A 21,782-nucleotide genomic window follows, 5' to 3' on the forward strand; every position below is an offset into this window, starting at 1 on the left:
TAAAGAATTGAATATTATTAAAAATATAATATTAAATAAATGTTATTGTTGTGGAGAAAAAGGCCATCTTATAATGGGTTGTATACATCACAAGAAAAGTTGAAGTAATTATAATATGAAAGAACACTTAAAGGCAAAGTGTAAAAATAAAATATTTAGAAATGATGAATATGAAATCAAAGACATAACAAAAAAAAGTATATCACTTTAATTTTAAATGATCAAAAATGAAAGTAATCCACAAAAAATTCGTCAAGTGTAAAAATACATCAATAATCAGTTGAAATACTTGGAAAAACAAAAAGAATGAATGAAAAATAAGCATAAAAAAAATAAACTTAAAGTGATAAAGAATCTAATAGAGAGATTAACAGAATAAATAAAGCAGTTGAAGAGAGAAATCTTAAAGTAGAGATGAAGCCTGAGGAAAACATAACAAATTTGATAAAAAGTAAATTTTCTGATAATAAGATACTATATATTGAAAGTAATAAAGGATTTTGTATGAATGAACAACAAATTGCAGAAATCAATAGGAAGAATGATAATGTATTATTAGTTACAGAGGAAAATTATATACGATATCATCTTTTTCAGCAAGAAAACCGAACATGAAACCGGATATGATAATGCCACTAATGAAAGTTTGTGGAATATTTAACAAGATAATCTCACGGATATCTAAAAAGGTTGAAATATGCATGAAATTTACAAACAAAAAGGCCATAACCAGATTTGTTATAATAAATATAAATAAACCCTTTATATTAATTAGTGGTTTTTTGATGAATAAATTAGGATATTCTATTATTATGGATAATAATAATCATATATATATTATGGAAACCAAACTCGAAGAAAAGTAAAAAGAATTGAAAAAGACATTAGAGAATAATATAAAACTCTGGAAAAATAAAAATATGGTACCTACTGATGAATATAAAGTTTCTATTAAGGTTTAAGAGAAATAATAGTGTTATAATCCTGTACCTCTGAAAAAAAATTGTCATCGAAATTACATTGGAAGATGGACAAAATGTCACAATTAAAGGAGGTAATGTTATAAATGCAGAATATACCTTACTTATGCCATTGTTCTGAAGAAAATAGGTTAATAAAGAATCATTCTAGATTATTTGTATTTAAATAGATTTATACTATATGACTGTTTTATTAATTGGGTGTTCGGTGACTTTGCTATCGTATTGAACAAACAAATTAATAAAAAGCATGTAGAGTTGCCTATACGGTTTTTATGTATTTATATATATTTTTAAATACTTTGAACGAGTGATCCTTAATTACGTAATATATTTCATTCAGCATTCTTTAATTTCAATAAGCATTTATTTACTTTAATAAAAATCCTTATTTTTATTAAAAATTTAAATCCTTATTGAATATTGATTATTAATTAAAAGTATATTACTTATTTCCTTGTTATGATTTATGTTCAGTAATTTAAATGTATTGCTGTTGAATTAACAAACATAAATCATTAGTAAAAATACAAATTAATTATATGAATATTAATTACGTGAAAATTTTATTATTATATGAATAAAGTTTTCTCCTACAAATTAAAAATATAAATATTATGTAAATTTAACTTTTTTTGTATATAAATATCTTTTGTATGTTTAATATCTCACTCTTATTGGTAACAAATCTTTTTCCATTTGATTTTTTTTTAACCAATTTTTCTCAACGCTTTCTTTGTTCTAAAAAAAAATAAATATATATTTTTTACGTCTTTAAATTTATAAAAAGAAAAACAAAAAAAAAATTAATAACTTTTTTTTTCTTTTTCTTATTTGCGTTTGCATGACTAAGTACATATTATTCATATGGCTAGTCCTTTTTATTTCCAAGAAGGATAATAAAGCTGTTTATTAACCATATACTAAGAAACAAGTATATTAAATGACTTGTATACCCTTCAGACATATATAATCATACATCTACGCAATGAGAAGGAAAATTACTTTTCTACGCTATATCTGTTGATGTATAATCCCATAAACTTTGTGAAGTATTCGCAATTTCTTTACAAGACGAGATAATATAAAAATCTTCATGTTCTACTAATATGTGTTTATAATATACTGCTATGTAATATGGAAGATAATTTTCATAATATGTAGACCTAAAAATTCAATCAGCCAAACTACTTTGAATTTCATCAACATGTTCAAATTCTTAATTAAATTATGTTACACTTAATATCTATTTATATAATTTTCCATTACTAATAAATACAATTCGAATAATACTTTTATAATTAATGAAAATTAATATTTTAGATAACTTATTATAATAATCGAATCTTTCACAAAACATAACTATTTAAAATAATTGCATTTCTACAGTATTCCTTTTTCGTTAAACATAATTCAACTTCTTTGATACGGAATACATAACTATTGTCTGAAGAGTGTCATTATATACTTGAGTTAATAAGCCCCCTATAGTATAATCTGACTCATCATTAAAATAGCATAAGGTTTTCATACTTCAAAGAACGAAAGATTACTTATTTTATTTATGTTTTCTTTTATTTGTTCAAATGACTGGAAACATTCCTCAATCCATTCAAACTTTTTCATTTAACGCTATTATAGAACAAGTTTATATGTCCATTATAAAAATTTCATTATATAACATCTATAATAATTAAGATCTTTTAAAAATGAACTTATTTATTGCTTAGATTTACGTCTTTCTGTCTCAATAAATACTTGTATTTTATCAATTGAAGGAATAACTCTTCTGTTATTTGTTACTTTTTTAAAATAAATTCTACATATATTAAAAGGCTATCACTTGTATTAATCTATATTTATACTATAATTAATAAGACATATATTTATTTTTTAAAATACCTATATAAGTTTAACTGTTGTTTTCACAAAAATAATGAAGCTACTAATATATACAACTGCATAATTTTCCTTTATTAACTTCACAAAAATATGTTCTAATATTCTATCAAGTTGAGCAAGATATTTTTTATTAAAAAATAAAATACATTATGAACAGATGCTTAAAACTAGGATAATATATAACTTATATGCATGGTTAATTAAATGTATTATAATCTATTTGAAAAAAGAAATATCTTTATGGAAAATAAATAGTTAATCATGCAAATATTTCATAAGAAAAAAAAAATTAATTATTAATTTTTTTTGTATTCTTTTGTAAATTTCAAAATACATAAATATGATCAATTTTTTAAGAAATGATATAATTGTCGAAAAATAGAAGGAAGAATAGTTAACAAAAAGTTTCCTGTAGTATATTTTGTTTTTAAGTTTATGTAAGAAAATTTTATATTAACGATTATAATATTTTCATATTTTGTAGTATTTGCATAATTTATTTTGCATTTTGTTAATTATTTATGTTTTTCATTTGAGAGCAATGGATTTGAATTTCTAAACATTATTCATGATATTATAAATAAAATATATGTAATTAAAATTGATAATTAATGAGGAATTAAATTTTTAATAGAAGTATAAAATTATTATTAAAGCAAATAAATGATAAATGAAGTAAACTATATATATAAAACCCTTTACGGGTTTAGAACATTAAAATTATATGTATATTCATTAGATTAGTAGGAGAAATCCTACATGTTCTTCATTGATCTGTTTGTTCATTACTCTGGAAACATCATTGAACTGACAGTTATTGAATTAATATGTTTACTATTCTTTCAAATGAAATATTGTAAAATACATTTTTAAGATGCATCTTTGAAAATCATTTGACTCCCAATGAAAAATGGAATTATTTATTTTGTTTTTAATAGTAACAAGAATGAGTATAAAATAGATTAATTTTGTTTGTACACGAAAATATTTTTGATTTACTTTAATATACTGCAAAATATTAAATGAAATGAAGTGTTTTATTCTAATAAGTTGTTGATATTATTACGTAAATATTAGCTTAATATTAAATAACAAAATAGAAATTATTTATAAATTATTATAGTTTATATACATATTATAAAATATATTCTTAATAAACAAAATAAATAGATATTTCTATACATGCTCTTCATTATGATAATCATTCAAAAAATTATAGAATTCTTTTAATGGTAAATGTATCAACATAAGAAAATTGGATCGATAAAAATTATGATTAGAATTTAATTTAAAATTTGAACTTATCGAAAGAATTTCAGATAGTTTAGCAGGTTGAATTAATAGAATAATTGATGAAGAGATCTATCTTCTAAATTAGATGATAAAATATTGTAATAATTCATTAGAGGAATGTAAATATTCCTATTTATTTAACATATCAAAAAACTGGTGATATTACATGAGAAGATAAAAATAATATACTAGGAAATGTAGTTTGAAAAATTAATTTATCTGTTCCTTATGAAACGGTAATATTATATAAACAGGATAAAAATAGTAATTATTTAATATACTTTTTTTATAGTAGAAATATTAGAACATAATGAAGAAGTAATAAAACATTTAGAAAACTCAAAAGTATTATAAATTGGCTTATACTAATAGTTAAATGAAGATCACTCTATAAATAGTTTAATTTGAAATCTAAAATATAATGGGAAACCTAAAAACAATAAGAATCAAACATTATGAAAACATAATGCATTCGATTTAGCTCCACCAGGTATTGTAAAACCTTAAAATAGATGGAAGAGAAATATATTATTCAAAGAGTAATATGTCATTAATTATGTTATATTTAGCTAATATAGATAAAAAAATTTCTAAGGTTACAGATGCAAATTTTCATCATAAAGTACCTAGATTTCTATTTTAGGACATCATTCAATGAGTAACATTATAGAACTATTTTTAGTTGCAATATTAGTTATTATTCAATAGATAAAATTTTATTTTTTTTTATCATATCCAGAAAAAATATGCATAATAAAATAACTAAATATAGCATAGGAATTTTAAATAACATACTCACCAAAAATACGTAAATTATATTGTGTGTTTTGGTATTTAATCCTTAAATAATATTACTGATATCTTTTTTATAGTATTTAGATGAATAAATAGAATAAAAACATTTTATCTTGTGCATGCTGAATCACAGGGACAATGTGTAATCATAAATGAGAACACTAAAATAGTTACTCAAAAAGCATGTATACTAAAAAAAAAATTTATATATATACCACAATTAAAAGTAAGAACAATAAAACAAAAAAAAATATAAATAAATAATAATTTTTTTTTTGTGTGTGCATCTATAATTTAAGAAAAAAAATATATATTTTTTTTTTGCATATAACGCTAACGTAAATGATTTATGATAATATTTTTTTATCATTTTCTTTTTTTTTATTATTAAAAAAAAAAAATTTAATCATAAAGGAAAAAATTAATTTTTTTTTTTTTTTTTGAGAGGATGTATGTAAATTACTATGGAATGTATATTTAAGTTAAATTGTAATATTAAAGAAATCGAATTTTAGAGTCTCCCGTAAATTAACTTAAAAAAAAACAATTAACTAATTAGTATTTGGTATTGGTTAATAAAAATGAAAATTTTAAATTTAAATCTCAATTAAATTAAAATTAAATCAAGTAGAGTTTATTCTGCATGCTCTTTTATAATTGTTTTTATGCTAGCAAAATCATTGAACAGGCATTTAATAAATTATTATGTTCATGATAATTTTTTATTATTTTTTTTTGTTATTTTTTAAAAAAATATATTTTCTTTTAATTTTTGTTTTTTAACAAAATAATAATATGCTTCTTTTATAATGTATAACATAAGCCATAATGAAATTTCATAATTCTTATGTAATATCATTTGAATAGTTCATATGACGACTCAAGTTTAAAATAATAAAGTTAATATTATGAGATAAATTGTTATAAAGTCATGCAAATATGGCAACTTTTACTTAAAAGGAAAATTTCATTTTCGTTATATTAAATAATTTAAATTACGAAAAATTGATAAATATTTGTAACATAATTAATATTTTGATAAATATAATACAAAGAGGCCTCCCTACTTGTTCATTACTAACTTGACTATACAAAGCATCAAAAAGTCTTTGAATGTTTAATTTAAAAATAATATTTTCATAAAATATTCTTTTATGTCGTATATTAATTTAAACTAATAAGGAATTTCAAGTTTATATTACTAAATAATTACAAATATAATTATATCATTCTAATGTTTATACTTAATGAAGTAATATCAAGGAAGACTTTCATATAAATTGTTATTCTATATGGAAAACATTGTGTGAAGAAAAATATATACCCTTTAAATAAATATTTCAAAATATAGATTTAATTAGTAATAATGTCCCTCATGTCACACGTGAAAAACATCGTATTTTATTATGTTTGCAGTTGATTTTTTATTACCTTCTTTTATAAAATTATAGTCTAAAACTATACCTGTAATGGGATCCATTAAGTTCAATGATGGAAACAATTATGTAAAGAATTAAATAAAATCAAGGAAAATCTACTAGTTACAAAAAAGGTTATTGATGTTAGAAATATTAATTCATTTCAATTGACAAAATATGAGAGAAATTACATGAGATATTATAGTACAAATATCTGATATCAATGTATAGGTTCTTTTCATATGAACTAAACAAAATTGAAAATAGAAAATCAAAAGCAATACATATATATTATGGAAATAAAAAAATATAAATTCTAATTAAAGAACCGAATTATTAAAAAATAAAACATGTGAAATATATAAAATACAATTAACGAGTCTAATAAAAGTCACAGATGAAAATAAAGAAACAATTCCAAATTTTATGTATGAATTAAAATGAAAAAATTATTTCTATATCTGAAAAAGAATTTTTATTTTATTTTATAACATGATTAATATTAAAAATAGCAATTAAATGAATGAATAACAAAAAATATGATACTATAAAGAAAGTTAAAGTACAAAAAAAAAGGTAATACCATTACTTTTCTCAAGATTATAGAGTATGGTTAATAAATAGTCTTATAGGTATATTAAATTTATAATAAAATGAAAGAGAATGTATTATATATTTACTTGCGTATTTAAAGTATTTGAGAAAAATAAGAGCATTAAAATAATTATTATTTAATTAGTATAAAAAAATTCGAACAGTAGGATGAGAACGCTGCAACATGTATAATTAAATTATACTAAAAAATAAAAGAATTTTAAATATAATTTTTTTTATGATAGTATATAATTTTCTTTTAGTGTTTTTGTAATACAGCTGGGATAACTATTAAATTGATATTAAATGATTAATTTATAAAAAATTATATACCATGACATATTTAATATAAAATAAATTGTTTTTTTTTGTTATTTTATGTAATTATTTAAGGAGTATATATAATTTTCTGTATTAGCTAATATTTAGAAAATTAAATAAGCAGATATTTGTTTGCTTTCTCTATGTGATTCTGATTATTTATTATAAAAATATTAAAAAAACTAATTAATAAATAATTTATTATGTGATTAAAACATTATAATTAATAAGATAAAATAAAAATTTTTTTTTTAAACTCATTTTACATAAAAATTAAAAACAATGAATAAGGCTAAAATAATATAAAATTTCAAATGTATATATATTTAAATGAATATAAATTATTATATAAATTATTTAATAGTAAAATATTGCGACAAAATAAAAATTAAATAATGACGTTAATAAGAAGATTAAATGAAACATCCTGTATAATTATATTTTTTTTTTTAATAAAATTGAATTCAAACCCCGCATGAAAACATGTTATATTTAATAAAATATAATTAGAAAGCATTTATATATTTATTTTAATTTTCATATCTATTTTACATAACATATAATCTTGCCTAAACTTTTTAAAAGCAATTTTTTGCTAAAATCATTCTAAAAGAAACTATGATTGAAAGCTGACTTCATTAAAGATATATTATATTTATTTAAATATTTTTTTTAAAATAATATACATATTTTAGTTTATTTTGTTCATAAAAATATTAAATTTTATTATAAGAAAAGTTTAAAATTTTCTAAATAAAACATATTAAAATAGTAAAAACAGTTTACATTAATCACATTTTTACTGTTCTTCTTATACAATTTGAGATATTTATACAACACTAAACTATGATCTTCAAAAAAAAATTTTAAAAATTAAAACAAATTAGAATTTTAACATATTTAGATTTAGAATAAGTAATAAGTACATTATTGACATTTAAAGCATGCTAAAATATTAAACTTTGTTTGTTTTTTATTAGAACATATTTTTTAAAGATTTAAAATTTACTGTTTTATTCTTATAAAACTCATATATTCATTGAAATGGAAAAATTAAACTAAAAAATCATAAATTTAAAAGTTTTAATAACTATTTCTTAATTCTTATTAAATGTAGTTAACCAGAAAAAAAAATATATATATGTATTATAATTAACCTTTAGATATAAAAAGAAATTTATGTATTTTGTGATTATATGAAATTATAATTAAATGAATTTTATGCTTTTAAGATATAAAATATGCGTATTAATTAAATAGGAACTAACAAAAATTAGGAGAATCATAAAATAGTTACTATTTTAATATAAATAAAAAAATGCTTTATTTTAAGTAATGAGCAGATTCACACAATTTTTTATAGAAAATCTAAATAAAAATTTTCGTTAGTGTACAATTAGGAATCCGAAATAAAATTTCATTATAGATAATTCTTTATTTTTAAATATCTTTTAAAAATATAAATATTTATACAAATTTCAAATGAAAATTCATTTATTTTTACTATATCATTTTTATTTTTTGGTAATATTATTTAGAATAAATAAAAAAAAAACCTATTATTATATTATTTTTTTTTTTTTAATTTTTTATAGATCACAATAGTAGTATGTATTTACTTTTGTTGCATTGATCTATATTATAACTCAAAGAAGTATTTAATTTTTTCATTTTTAAAAAAGAAATATTACATGTTCATAATAAATTTAATAATTTTTTATTATATTTTATCAGATATAAACTCAAATTTATAAGACATATAGAAATACAATTAGTAAGAAATTTAGCGGAATTGTATGATTTTAAAGATGAAGATATTAAAAATTCTTCAGGTATTTCAATGAAAGATCTACAATTATTATACAACAGAAGAGAATCAAATTATGAAAACACATTGTCTGAAGGCTATTTTGGAGATTCAAGAAATTTATTTGTAAAATTAATAGATAATATATTTTTTAAAAATTATTACAAGTACCTAGAAAAAGATAAAGAGATTATTAGATCTATATATAACACGTTGGATGCTACCACCTATGAAGTGTTAAATTTTTTAAAAAACTTAGTTGATGATGCAAAAGATCATGTAAATATGGTATTTCAGGGACTCAACTCTTATGATAAATCCGAATTGCTTATATTTAATGACGTTGAATTACACGTATGGCGCAGTGGAAATAGCATAAATCTAGTAATTGATGATCAAAATGCGCATGAATACTTAGAACAGCTAAAATTTAATTCAGAGATTCCTTTAAGTTTAGAAAATTCCTTTGAATATTTTAGAAAGTTGAATGAAAAGAATGACAAATTTTTTTCATTACTTAGTAATAATGTTTTTAATTACGAAGGTTATATTTTTGAATATTATAATTTATATATAAATAAGTTTCCTCTTAATTATATTTATGGAGATAAGTCTGATATCTATGATAACTATAGAAATGAAATGGTAAAGATTTTTAATGAATTTACTAATTCCATATTTTTATTTAATAAAAAAGGATCTACTACAGTTATTTCTATAAAAAAAAATGTTGATGAATTTCATAACTTAATTAATAATATAAATAGAGAATTAGATCATACAATTGAAGTAAAAACACATAAATTATTTATGGTACTAAATAAAATTTTAAATGGGGACATAAAATGTATAATATCATTTATTGCTTACATACTTGAAATGAACCTTTCGAAAAATAAGTTTAAATTAGATAAAATTAAAGAAAAATATAATGAGAAGTTATTTCAAGATAAGATTTTAAATAAAATAAATGATTTATTTTTACATGAAAAGGAAGAGATAAAAGAATCCATAGCTGAATTTAAAATCTATATAAAAGATATGTTTGGTTTCGATGTGAATAGTACGGGTATTAGATCATTAGTAAGCAAGCTTTATGGATCAGTTGATATAAAAAGTATCGAAAATATATTTGAACTTATTGTATTCTCATTATCATGTAAGAGACAAATTAATGAGTATGCAAATTTTATAGAATTACTTAAAAATGAATCAAAAAATAAAAGGTTAGGTAAAAAAAAATTTGTAGGTTCCCATGGAAAAATAAATGAAAAAGTTTTATTTGTTCCAAAAAGAAATTCTCAAAACTTAATATTAAAGTATGCTGAAATTTATGAAAGAAGTAATTTTATTAATGATGTTACGTGTTGCTGTATGGATTTACCTTTAGCACTATTGGACATGGAGAAGGAAATACGTAAGTTTACCTTCTTTAGATTCTTAATATATTCGTTAAATAATGAGTTGAATAAATCAGAAAAACTTTATTTCAGTTCTAAAAAAGAAATATTATTGAACAAAAATGTTATATTATTTTTTCTGTATGACATTCTGAACTTTCATAGTAGTTACGAAAAAAAATATAAATATACTTATGTTTAGAGATTTAAGTTGAAAAAAATAGTATTTAAAAATAAAAAAAAAAATTACATTATTATAATTACTTTTAAAATATTCATGTTTATTTTCATTCTGTTTTTGATTTATCAATTTGATATTTAATTACATATGAAATACACTATACAGTGAAGTTAATATGTAGGACGTAGGGTAACTTATACTATTTTATTTATTATAAAAATATATATTGTATATAATACATGACCCTAATTTAATTATATAACAATAACAAATAATTTGCTTTATATTAAAAATCCTTAATCAATTATATGTTAAATAAATAGTTTATTATTATAAGTTCTTTGAAATTTTTTAAGAGCGTCAATATTGTTTAATAAAAATCATTATGTAATTTTGTTAAAGCTTAAATATATTATTACAAGTATCCAAAATATAATACACATATATCCTTAATCAGGGTTAATCTTTTCTAGATAAAATTTATTCTTTTTATAATTGGTTATTCATTATTAAATCAAAAAAAAAAATAAGCATATAAAGTACGTACATAGTCTATAAATAATACTACATACCTCTTTTACACAATATTTAGATGAATAAATATAATAAAAATATTTTATTTTGTGTATATTATATCGTGCATATAATGTGCAATAATAAATGTGTATATAAATAAAAAAAAGAAAGTAATAAAAAAAATATTATCCTAGAAAACTTTTTTTTTTATGTGCGTGTCATAATCCAAAAAAAAAATTATTATTATTATTTATTTATTTTTTTTTAGTGTACTCAATTTTAGTACCAGTATATATTTTTTATTCTTAATTCATGTACTTGAACGATTACTCTGTTGTACGAGTTTATGATGTCACATTTTCCCCAAAACTTATTATGCACAAAATAAAATGTTTTTATTCTATTTATTCATCCAAATATTATACAAATGGAGCCTATAATATTTATGTACACAATATTCCATCACCTTAAGAAAAATAATGACATTACTTTATTTTATTGTATCTGAATTCTCCCACAATTTCGAGTCCTTTTTGTATTTTCTCATTTATCATATTGTTTCCATTATCATTTAATTCATATGATATTGTAATATATCATTTATAAATATCAGAATAGTTTTTAAGTTCTAATTCATTCATAAGTTTAGGCTTTTTCTTATTATTATCAATAACTTGTAACAAATTTCTTAATTGAACCTTATATATTTCTTTAGATTTATTAACTAATAGTTTAGTTTTATGAAGTAAAATTTGAGTCTCTTTACATTATAGTATATATGCATATCCATTAATCTCTCATTTTCTATTTTAATTATTTTATATGGTAAATACAGATAAGGTTTATACAGATTTTTGTCACTATAATGTTAATATAAGTTCATTTGACAGTTTTGTAACTCTTTAACATAATATCACCAAAATTTATATCTTTAGTTGCTACTAATGGCTTATTCTTTAATATATATAAGTCTTCACGCATATTCATTTATTGTTTAAATAAGTTTTTTTCATTTCTCAAATATTTTCAGATAATAATCTTGAAAAACAAAAACATATACAATCCGTTCAGTTCAAAGAAGAATATGTTATTTTTCCTAGATCCCTCTTCGATGCATTAGTATATATCAATATTACATTTCTCAGCATTTCTTTAAAAGATATATCTTTTTCCTTATGTATAGTCTTAATTCTATAATCTCGACTCTTATGAAGGCTTTCATAAGTATTATTCCCTTGAAATAATAAGAACTTCTTTGGCACAATTTTATTTGTAATTTTTCAGTAACGTATTTTTTAAATTATTGACTTATGTAAATAAAAGCCCGATAAGTAATAATATATATGGGATGTCCAAATATAAAAATCAAACATCTCGTCATAAAAATTATATCAATAGCAATGGATGCTCTTCTAATAACAGTGGATAGCATAAACCTTTAATAATGACATATAGGCGTATTAATATGGTATTTTCTTCATTCCATGTTTTTGATCTTATAATTTCTAATGAAACCATATCACATGGATTACGAATAGATGATGTCTTATCATTAATAAATTTAAAATTTCTATTACTCATTGGATGACAAATTAAAAAATTTGTAACATATTCCTTAATATCTCGACCAATATTAGTTCACCAAAAATGTCTCGGCAATTTCATTAAAGTTTTATTGACTTTAATATGTTCTAAGAACTCACAAATATGAAACGATTGAATCAAATGAATCCTATATATTTATGATACATATAACTATCCTGTTATGTAATGAATAAAAAAGTAATTTTTCTATATTTAAGCTTTTAGAATATTATTCTTTTCTTCTCGGACTGCATAATCTATTTCTTAATAAGATGGAAAAACATAAAAATTTTTATGTTTCTCTAGTGGTTTATTAAAAAATAAAGTCATATAGATACCAATACCAGTATGACCATTTATTAAACTAGTTATACAATCAGCTAGACTGTTTTAAATTCCCTCATTGTGTTCAAATTCCGAATTAAATTCTCATATCATTAATTTCCATCTATATAATATTCTACTGTTAATAGAATATATTCCTATGAGACCTATATAATAAGTTTTAATGAATTAATTAGATCCTTTAATACAATAATAAAATGTTTCACAAACTATTATTATTGACAGTAATTCTTTTTTTATTGCACTCTATTACCATTGAACATCATTCATTTTTATTGATGTATAGTGAATATATTTAAATTGATCTATATAATCTATATGAGTTAAAAATGCTACTATAGTATAATCAATGTGCTAGTATAAATAACATATAATTTTACTGGATCAGGAGGCAAATATATTATTTTTGTCAATTTTCCATTTATTTATTCAAGAACCTGAGAATATTTTCATTCCAAATGAGATTTTATCTTTTTGTTACTAATGAAAACAGTTTAGATGTCCATTCGGAAAATTTTTTAATATAATTTCTATAATAATTTGAATCATTTAAAAATGACCCCAACTGTTTTCTGAATTGGGGTCGTTCTACTTCAATAATCGTTTTGAATTTATCCATTTATTTAATAAAAGGTATTATTAACCCTTTTAAAAATAAAAAGTAATAGCTGTATGGAAAATAAATACTTAGGCAAATATGCATTAGGAAAAAAAAAAAAAAAAATTAATTGTTAATTTTTTGAGATTTCCTTTAGTAAATTAAAAACACATTAAAAATTATTTTTTTTTTTTTTTTAAATAAATTAAATAGTTAATTCAAAAGAGGAGTTGTTGACTAAAAAATTTTTTGTAGTATATTTTGTTTAAATTTACATAAAAAAATTTTATACCAACAATAATGAAATTTTCGTGTTTTGTAGCATTTTTATAATTTATTTTGTCTTTTGTTAATTATTTATGTTTGTTAATTTCAGAGAAATTAATTTGAATTAGTAATTACTATTAATAACATTATAAATAAAATATATATAATTAAAATCAACAATTAATGGGGATTTAAATTTTCAATAAAAAGAGAGATTTTCATTATAGTAAATAGATGTCTCTTAAAAACAATAAATGCTTAATGAAGTAGACAATATATATATAAAACATTTTGTTGGTTTATATAGTTTAATTAATAATAAGATTTATTAAATTAGTAGTAGTGACTCTAAATTCTCTTTATTAATCTGTTTGTTTAATACTCTAGCAAAGTCATTGAATAGCAATTTAATAAATCATCACTAAAAGTATAACTCCGTTGTGATCAACTATCTATCCTAAATATTTTATATATGTATGTCAGAAAATATTCACATTTGTCTTTATTTATTTATAAACTATATTAATAAGTAACCTATATACTTTTCCTAATTTTTTTAAAATGTTCATCCACAAATTTTGTTAAAATAATGATGTAATCAACATATACAATCACATAATTTTCTCTAATTAAGTCCATAAATATATTTTCTACTATTATTTGGAACTATATAGGATTAGTTTTCAAGTAAAATGTTAATATATTAAATACAAAATATTTACGTTTGCATACTATAAACCCAGAGCACTGTCTGCTATTTTCATATAATGATGTGCTTTAAAATCCATTTTTATAATTTATTTTCAAAAGCTATTTAGTACAACAAGATGTCTGAAGTACATTTTTTATATGAGATATGATATATAAATCATCTATTACATATTTATTTAAATACCAATAATCAATAGTAATTCTCAATCCCCCATACTTTTTAAGAATTAATGCCATAGGTGAAATTCATTTTACACTATCAACCCTATTTATAACATTTACCTACCATTTTATCAATTTTCTTATGAAATTCAATCATCAACTTCTTTCTCAAAGGTCTGGGATTACATTTCCGAGATTTTTCTTGAATTTGATAGGATGTTTTATATATATCTGATACTTACATTGTCTTCTCAATGTAATGAATTATGTTGCAAGAGTTTCTTAATTTATCATTACCTTCTTGAGACTCTAAAATGGTCTTGGTAATAAAATTTTGAGTTATTGCTTGATTGATATTATATGGATTAATTTTCTCATCTTTCTAAACTTTCATTATATTTATATAAGAGCCACTATTCTTTATAATGGAATATTCTAACTGATCCATGACTATAACAATAATTAAAATGAGTTATTCTTCTGTATTTATCATATCAAATATTATTGTAGCCTACTTATTTATAGATTTTATACTAATTACAACTTTTCTAGATATATATACCTTCTTTCCATAGGATAATCCACAAACATTAATTCTTATATCTCCTAAATCAAATTTTATTCCAATTTTTTTTGCAGATAAATTTGATATGTGTTTTATTAATTGGGTGTTCCGTAACTTTGCTAAAGTACTGAAAAAGCAAATTAATAAAGAGCAAGTAGAGTTTCCCTTACTATTTTAAGATGTATTTATATATATTTTTAAATGCTTTGAACGAGTGATTCTTAATAATGTGATCTACGTTGTTCAGCATCCTTTAATTTCAATAGACATTTATTTATATTAATAAAAATCTTTATTTTTATTAAAAATTTATATCCTTATTGAATATTGATTATTAATTAAATGTATATTACTTATTTCTTTGTTATGATTTAAGTCCAGCAATTTAAATATATTGCTGTTGAATTAATAAAACATAAACCATTAGTAAAAATACAAAATTAATTATATGAACATTAATAACGTAGAAATTTTAATTTGTATATATAAAATTTTCTCTTATAAAAAAAATTAATATTAAAACTACTAAGAAAAATTAAAATGTATTTATATGTAAAATATCCTTTGTATTTTTGTTTTTTATCTTATTCTCATTGGTAGAAAATCTTTTTCCAATTGATTTTTTTAACCAATTTTTTTCTTGACGTTCTTTTTTTTTTCTTCTTAAAAAAAAAATTGATCATATTTTTTTTATTTTTGTATGCATGACCAACTACGTATTCTTCATATAACTAGTCCTTTTTATATCCAAAAAGTTGAATAAAGCCCTTTATTATCCAATATGACACATAACTCATCTCAGGTATCTAATTAAACGTGTACTTTTCTTCTATTTATTTCAACTATTTGTTTAACGTTTACACAGAGTCCTATACTATTTTCATTTTTTTATAACTCAATAGATTATTCATTTTTTCTTATTTCTTCAAGAATTTAAAAATATGCTATTGTCCTATTAATAGTATTATGTGTCTATTTTAAATGATATTTAAATAAGTAAAATGATTAAAAACATTTATATATATGCATTTTAATGTAGAGGGAAAATATGAACACAAGAAAGCGTATACTAGAAAAAAAAAAATATTGATATATTTTATTAAATTTTTTTTTTTTGTACCTACAATCATACACAAAAAAATTTTTATTTTTGTAATTATCACTAAAAAAAAAAAAAAATAATTTAAATAATAATAATTTTTATTATTATTTTTTTTTGAAATTAGAATAACAATGATGGAGAATATTTTTTTAATGAAATACTAAAAAAGTTAATTCTAAATATAATTTACATAAGTTATTGTGTGAATTAATTAAAACGTTAACTATGTAGTTAATAATAATAATTAGTAAATACATGTAATTTACTTAGTATTTTATTTTAATTAAAATAAAAGAAAAACAGAGTTCTTCCCAATACGCTCTTTATTAATTTCCTTAATACTATTAAAGTTGTTGACAAAATTAATAAATCAGTAATAGAAGAATTACAAATAAAGCTATACCACATTAGTATTCACTATTAAGAAGAGAGCAATATTAATTAATGTTTTGACAAGTTTTTATTATATACTTAAGACTATATATGAAAAATAAGATAGGTATTGATAAAATAGTAAAAAATTCTGTATTGTTATATAATAATAGACATTTTCCGAATTTAGAATAAACATCATATTTTATTAAATTCTGAATAGACTTTATGTTCTAATTTTTCAACCTTATTATCAGAAAATATCTCAGAAATGAGAATAATTTATTTAAAAGATAGACGAAGACAAGAACATAAAGATTTAGGTAGATTGAAAAAGAAATGACTGATAGCAGTTAAAGATATTAATATTGGTAGTATTATTTCATAGTTATAAATGGAATCAATTGAAGCATTATGATGGTAATAAGTAATACAACCTATTAGAGTTTTTTATGTAAAGTAACTAAAATTGAAAAGTGAAAATTAAAATCAGTGCCTGCATACTATAGAGGTAAAAAAGTTCAAATTCCATTAAGATTAAACTATTAGGTAACAACACTAAAAAATTATAAGAAGCTAAAAACTATCATGATATTTATGGAAGATAAATTGTAACACCATGAATTGAATGATAATAGAAATAATAAAATAAATAAAGATATTCATAAAGGCTTTGAAATTGCAAAGTTATATAAAAAAAAATAACATTATCATTTTTCCTATGGTGATGGAGTATAGTTAATAAATTTAGTTTAAACTAATTTTAATTAATGTTCAATAAATAAAATAAATAAAAATGTTTTTACTTGAACATACTAAGAAAGGTCAGAAAATGTACACATATAAATTTTTGCATTAAAAATACTTGCAAAAAAGGTACAGATGATATAAGGAAAACGAATTAAGAGTTTACATAAATAAAAATATATATTTAATTCATTTTCTTGGGGATTTATGAAGCTGACTTAAAAAATTCCTAATAAAATAAGATAGTGACAATTAATTTTTTTATTTTTAGAATAAAGAAAGTATATAAATTTTTTTTTATGAATGATGTAAAGAATAACTTTAAATATTACATTTATTGTGTATTATGTAAATTATCTTAAATAACTAATAATGTTATCATTAAATATTAACGAAAATAAATAATTTATTTAATTAATTACATTTTAAATAAAACAAATAGAGCTTTTTCTACAATCTCTTCGTTAATCCGCTTGTCAATTATTAGAAAAGCTATATGGTAGACAATTAATAAATTAATGTGTTAGTAAAAATATGTACATTTGAATATGTACATTAAAAGTATGTACAACAAATAAAGAAAAATTATATATATTTTTTTGTACCAAAATTAAATAATAAAAAAAGGAAATTTTATATTTTTCTTTGTGTATGCATTAATTTAAAAAAAAAGATAATTTTTTTTCATGGTGCTTATAATTTTAAATATGTAAAATGAGGCATTACGATTATATATTATAGCGTATATTAGGTTAAGTAATAAATAATTTATTGGGCATATATTAAATATGATTTATAAAATATTAATAATTTTATTTCATAATAAAAGTTAAGTATAGGCCTCTCTATACGCTTTTTATTAATGTTTTTGTTCAATACTATAATTGTAAATGAATGATAAATTAACAAGTTAATGACTAAGAAAATGTATAATCAACCAAAAAAAAAAAGTTTTCTTTTTTCTTTAATAAATTATTTTTATTAATTATATTATTAAATTTAGCATAAAAAAATAACTCTTCTTTTGGAAAAATTAAAATATTATCTTCTGAATTAACTTGAAACAAAAAAATTGAATTCAAACTTTATGGAAAAGGAAAGTCATTGCTGGTACTTAATTTTTATGTATTATTAAATAAAATGTAAATTGTTCTAATATGAAATGTTATTTTATTTAAAAAATATTATTTTATATATAATCAGAGGTTTTCGCAGCGAATATTTATGTTTTAATTAAAACAAGAAACTTTATTAAAAAAAATAAATGATTTCAACAAGATAATGCGCAAAACATATATTTAAAGTTCATTTATTATAAAGGAAATACATTTTTAAAATAAATAAAATTAATAGAAGACGACTTTCATACTATTTATAGATTTGCTTAAGGCTCTACCGAAGATGTTGAACGTTCAGTTAATAAGTCAAATTTTAATACAAGTATATAAAGTTGAATTATTCATAAAAATATTGTTATTATTGGAAAAATTATATTATTTTACATAATCTATATAAAGTTAATATTTTTACTGAAATTTCATCACATGTAATAATTAATTAGAAAAAAAAAAAGAAAAAATAATCACAATATGTTATTCCTTAAATATTGTTAAATGCTATGCTTCCTTAAATCATTTTTATATGTGGCCATTTTCTTCTTTTTTTGTAATATAATTAACTTGTGTGTTTCATGCATTAACTAAGTTTTTAACATTCATTTATCTTTTTATTTACTTAAGTTTGAGTATAAATCATTGAAATAATAATAATCAAAAATGTATATTGAATTTGTTAAAATTGAACACTTCTTAATGAATAGTTGAATAACAGAAAAAGTGGGAATCTTCAACACACTTCAATTGAAAAATATGCATATAAAATGTTAAAGAATTAAGAACAATTTAAAAAAAAATATTCATATCAAAAAATCTATTATTAAATATATTAATGAATTAATATTTTAAGATAGAAAATTTTAAATAATAATATAAGAATAAGAAAAATTCATTAATATAAAAAGGAATTTATAAAGTATGCTTTTTGTATTTTTTGTAGTCATGCAATTTAATGCAAAATTTTAATTTAAATAATGAATTAACATTGAAAATCATTAACTCTTTTAAAGTAATAATACATACCATTATTGAATTTAAAATTAAAATATTTATTTGTATAATTGCAAAAGAAGTTTTATTAAATAATACAAAATTTTTTTCTTGGTTATTTTAAATAATTGTTCTAAGCATATAATTTTTTAATTTATTAAAAATAATAATTCTTTCAACTTTAAAAATATTTTTTCATTTTTCATATGCACATAAAAAAATTAATCTTTTCTATCAGTTTTTCTAAAAAACAATATACATATATAAAATAAAGAAAAAAACAAAATAAATAGAGCTATATAGAATTTATATTTTTTATAAGAATATGAGTTTTTGGTTTAAATAATTTTAATTGGTATAGTGCTTTTTAAGAAATGATAACTAAAAAAAACATCTATTTGCATGTAATATTTATACATAAACATTGTTTTTATGTTTTTCATCTTATCATAATATCAAGTAATTTTTTTAATTTTATTTTAAGAAAAAATATCATTTACCTATTAAAACAACTATATTATTAAATTACACCAAAAAATACATCAGAAGTATTTTCAAAGAGAATTTATTTTTTATTTTAGTGGTAAAATAATTATATATATAATATAGAAGGATATCAATGTTTTACAAAGAAGACTAATAATTGATTAAAATATTGCAATGCAAAACTATTCTATAAATTCATTCCAAAAAAGAGGATATACTATTAAGGAAATAAAGTACCATAACTTTATTCTTTCAAGAATTTTTAGCGTATCTTTCCTTTTTTTACTTTTTCTTTTTCTTCATGTAAGATAAAATTATAAAGTAAATATGTTATTTAACTATTTATATTAATTAAGATTCAAACAACACTATTATATTTTTTTAAGCTTTTAATTTTTTAATATTTATGTAGGATAGTCATAATCACCTAAATATGATATGTTTAGAGTTTCAATTCAAGCATATTTTTTCTAGGAAATTAGCTGAATTAAATGCTCAGGAAAATGATGAGCGTTTTGAAGAAGTTCCTGGATTTAATGGTGATAATTCAAGCAATTCAACTTCATTTGGAAGTGTAAGTTCAGCAGAACTTATGTCATTGTGGAATGATATGCGTTTACAAAAAGAAAGAAAATTAAATGACACACTTTCATCATTATTGGATGAACTGAATATGCGTGCAAATTTTTATGGAATAAGTGATAGTAAAATAAATGATATGTGGTCATTTATTACAAAAGAAGCTTATATAAAGGTAATCCAAATTAATCAAAAAATTGATGATAAATTAAGCATCATTACTACGGATGGATCATGTACATTCGAGAATAAACAGAAATTTATATGGGAGGCAAATTTTACATGGAATCATCTAATTTACTGTATAGAAAGACGATTTTTTAGATGTTTCAGTAATTTAAATTTAATGAATTAAAGTTAATAATTACTTAACATTAATAAAAATGTAAAAAATTCCTAATAAAACTAACTATATAAGCAAGCTATGAAGAAAAGTGTAAATTAAAAAAAGTAGGGGATAAAATAATCCACTTGAAAAAAAGGAAAGATCAAAACGATTAAAAGTTAAGTAAAAAGAATATCAATTATCTTTTTGAATGTTGACAGTGAAAAGGATTATGATTATGTATTTGTTAGTTCATGGGGAATATTCAAAAATAATTATCAAGTATATAAAAATGTGTATAAGAAAATAATTATCTAAATATACGTATAATAAGATATGTATATTAAAATATACATACAAAAGTACAAGAAAAAATAATTTTTTTTAATTTTTTTTTAGTTTTTTGAGTGAAATTTAGTTTTCACTGGGTAGATTAATAAATAAAAAATTTATTGTATACTTTTTATTTAAATTTTTATTAGATTTAAAATATATAAAATTTTTTATAGAAAACAATGGTTTAAAAAAAAAAAAAAAATAGAAAAATTTTAGTCTCAGGTTTTAGGTTTTAGGTTTTAGGTTTTAGGTTTTAGGTTTAGGGTTCAGGGTTCAGGGTTCCGGGTTCAG

At 19.9% G+C, this 21,782-nt stretch overlaps 2 protein-coding genes across 2 annotated transcripts, besides 12 other annotated features; both read left to right on the top strand.

Annotated features, from left to right (window-relative positions):
- Positions 1-880: part of a repeat region that runs on past the window's edge.
- Positions 881-1,164: 284 nt separating this feature from the next.
- Positions 1,165-1,705: a repeat region.
- Positions 1,706-1,901: 196 nt separating this feature from the next.
- Positions 1,902-3,032: a repeat region.
- Positions 3,033-3,309: 277 nt separating this feature from the next.
- Positions 3,310-3,712: a repeat region.
- Positions 3,713-4,122: 410 nt separating this feature from the next.
- Positions 4,123-4,798: a repeat region.
- A 1,336-nt stretch (positions 4,799-6,134) lies between these two features.
- Positions 6,135-7,016: a repeat region.
- Positions 7,017-8,785: 1,769 nt separating this feature from the next.
- PGAL8A_00187500 (fam-f protein) lies at positions 8,786-10,712 on the top strand (the record flags this gene model as incomplete). Its single annotated transcript, XM_028670558.1, has 3 exons — positions 8,786-8,827; positions 8,899-8,957; positions 9,038-10,712. 3 exons carry the CDS (start codon positions 8,786-8,788, stop codon positions 10,710-10,712), a joined length of 1,776 nt encoding a protein of 591 aa, XP_028527298.1.
- A 949-nt stretch (positions 10,713-11,661) lies between these two features.
- Positions 11,662-13,756: a repeat region.
- Positions 13,757-13,999: 243 nt separating this feature from the next.
- Positions 14,000-14,419: a repeat region.
- Positions 14,420-14,421: 2 nt separating this feature from the next.
- Positions 14,422-15,340: a repeat region.
- Positions 15,341-15,518: 178 nt separating this feature from the next.
- Positions 15,519-16,214: a repeat region.
- Positions 16,215-16,914: 700 nt separating this feature from the next.
- Positions 16,915-17,488: a repeat region.
- Positions 17,489-20,425: 2,937 nt separating this feature from the next.
- Positions 20,426-21,185, top strand: PGAL8A_00187600 (Plasmodium exported protein, unknown function; the record flags this gene model as incomplete). The annotated part of the gene is made up of 2 exons (XM_028670559.1): positions 20,426-20,554; positions 20,664-21,185. The coding sequence occupies 2 exons, from the start codon at positions 20,426-20,428 to the stop codon at positions 21,183-21,185; spliced, it is 651 nt and encodes a 216-aa protein (XP_028527299.1).
- Positions 21,186-21,749: 564 nt separating this feature from the next.
- Positions 21,750-21,782: a repeat region.

This window comes from Plasmodium gallinaceum (assembly GCF_900005855.1).
Source record: "Plasmodium gallinaceum strain 8A genome assembly, contig: PGAL8A_v1_70, whole genome shotgun sequence".
NCBI classification, from domain to species: domain Eukaryota; phylum Apicomplexa; class Aconoidasida; order Haemosporida; family Plasmodiidae; genus Plasmodium; species Plasmodium gallinaceum.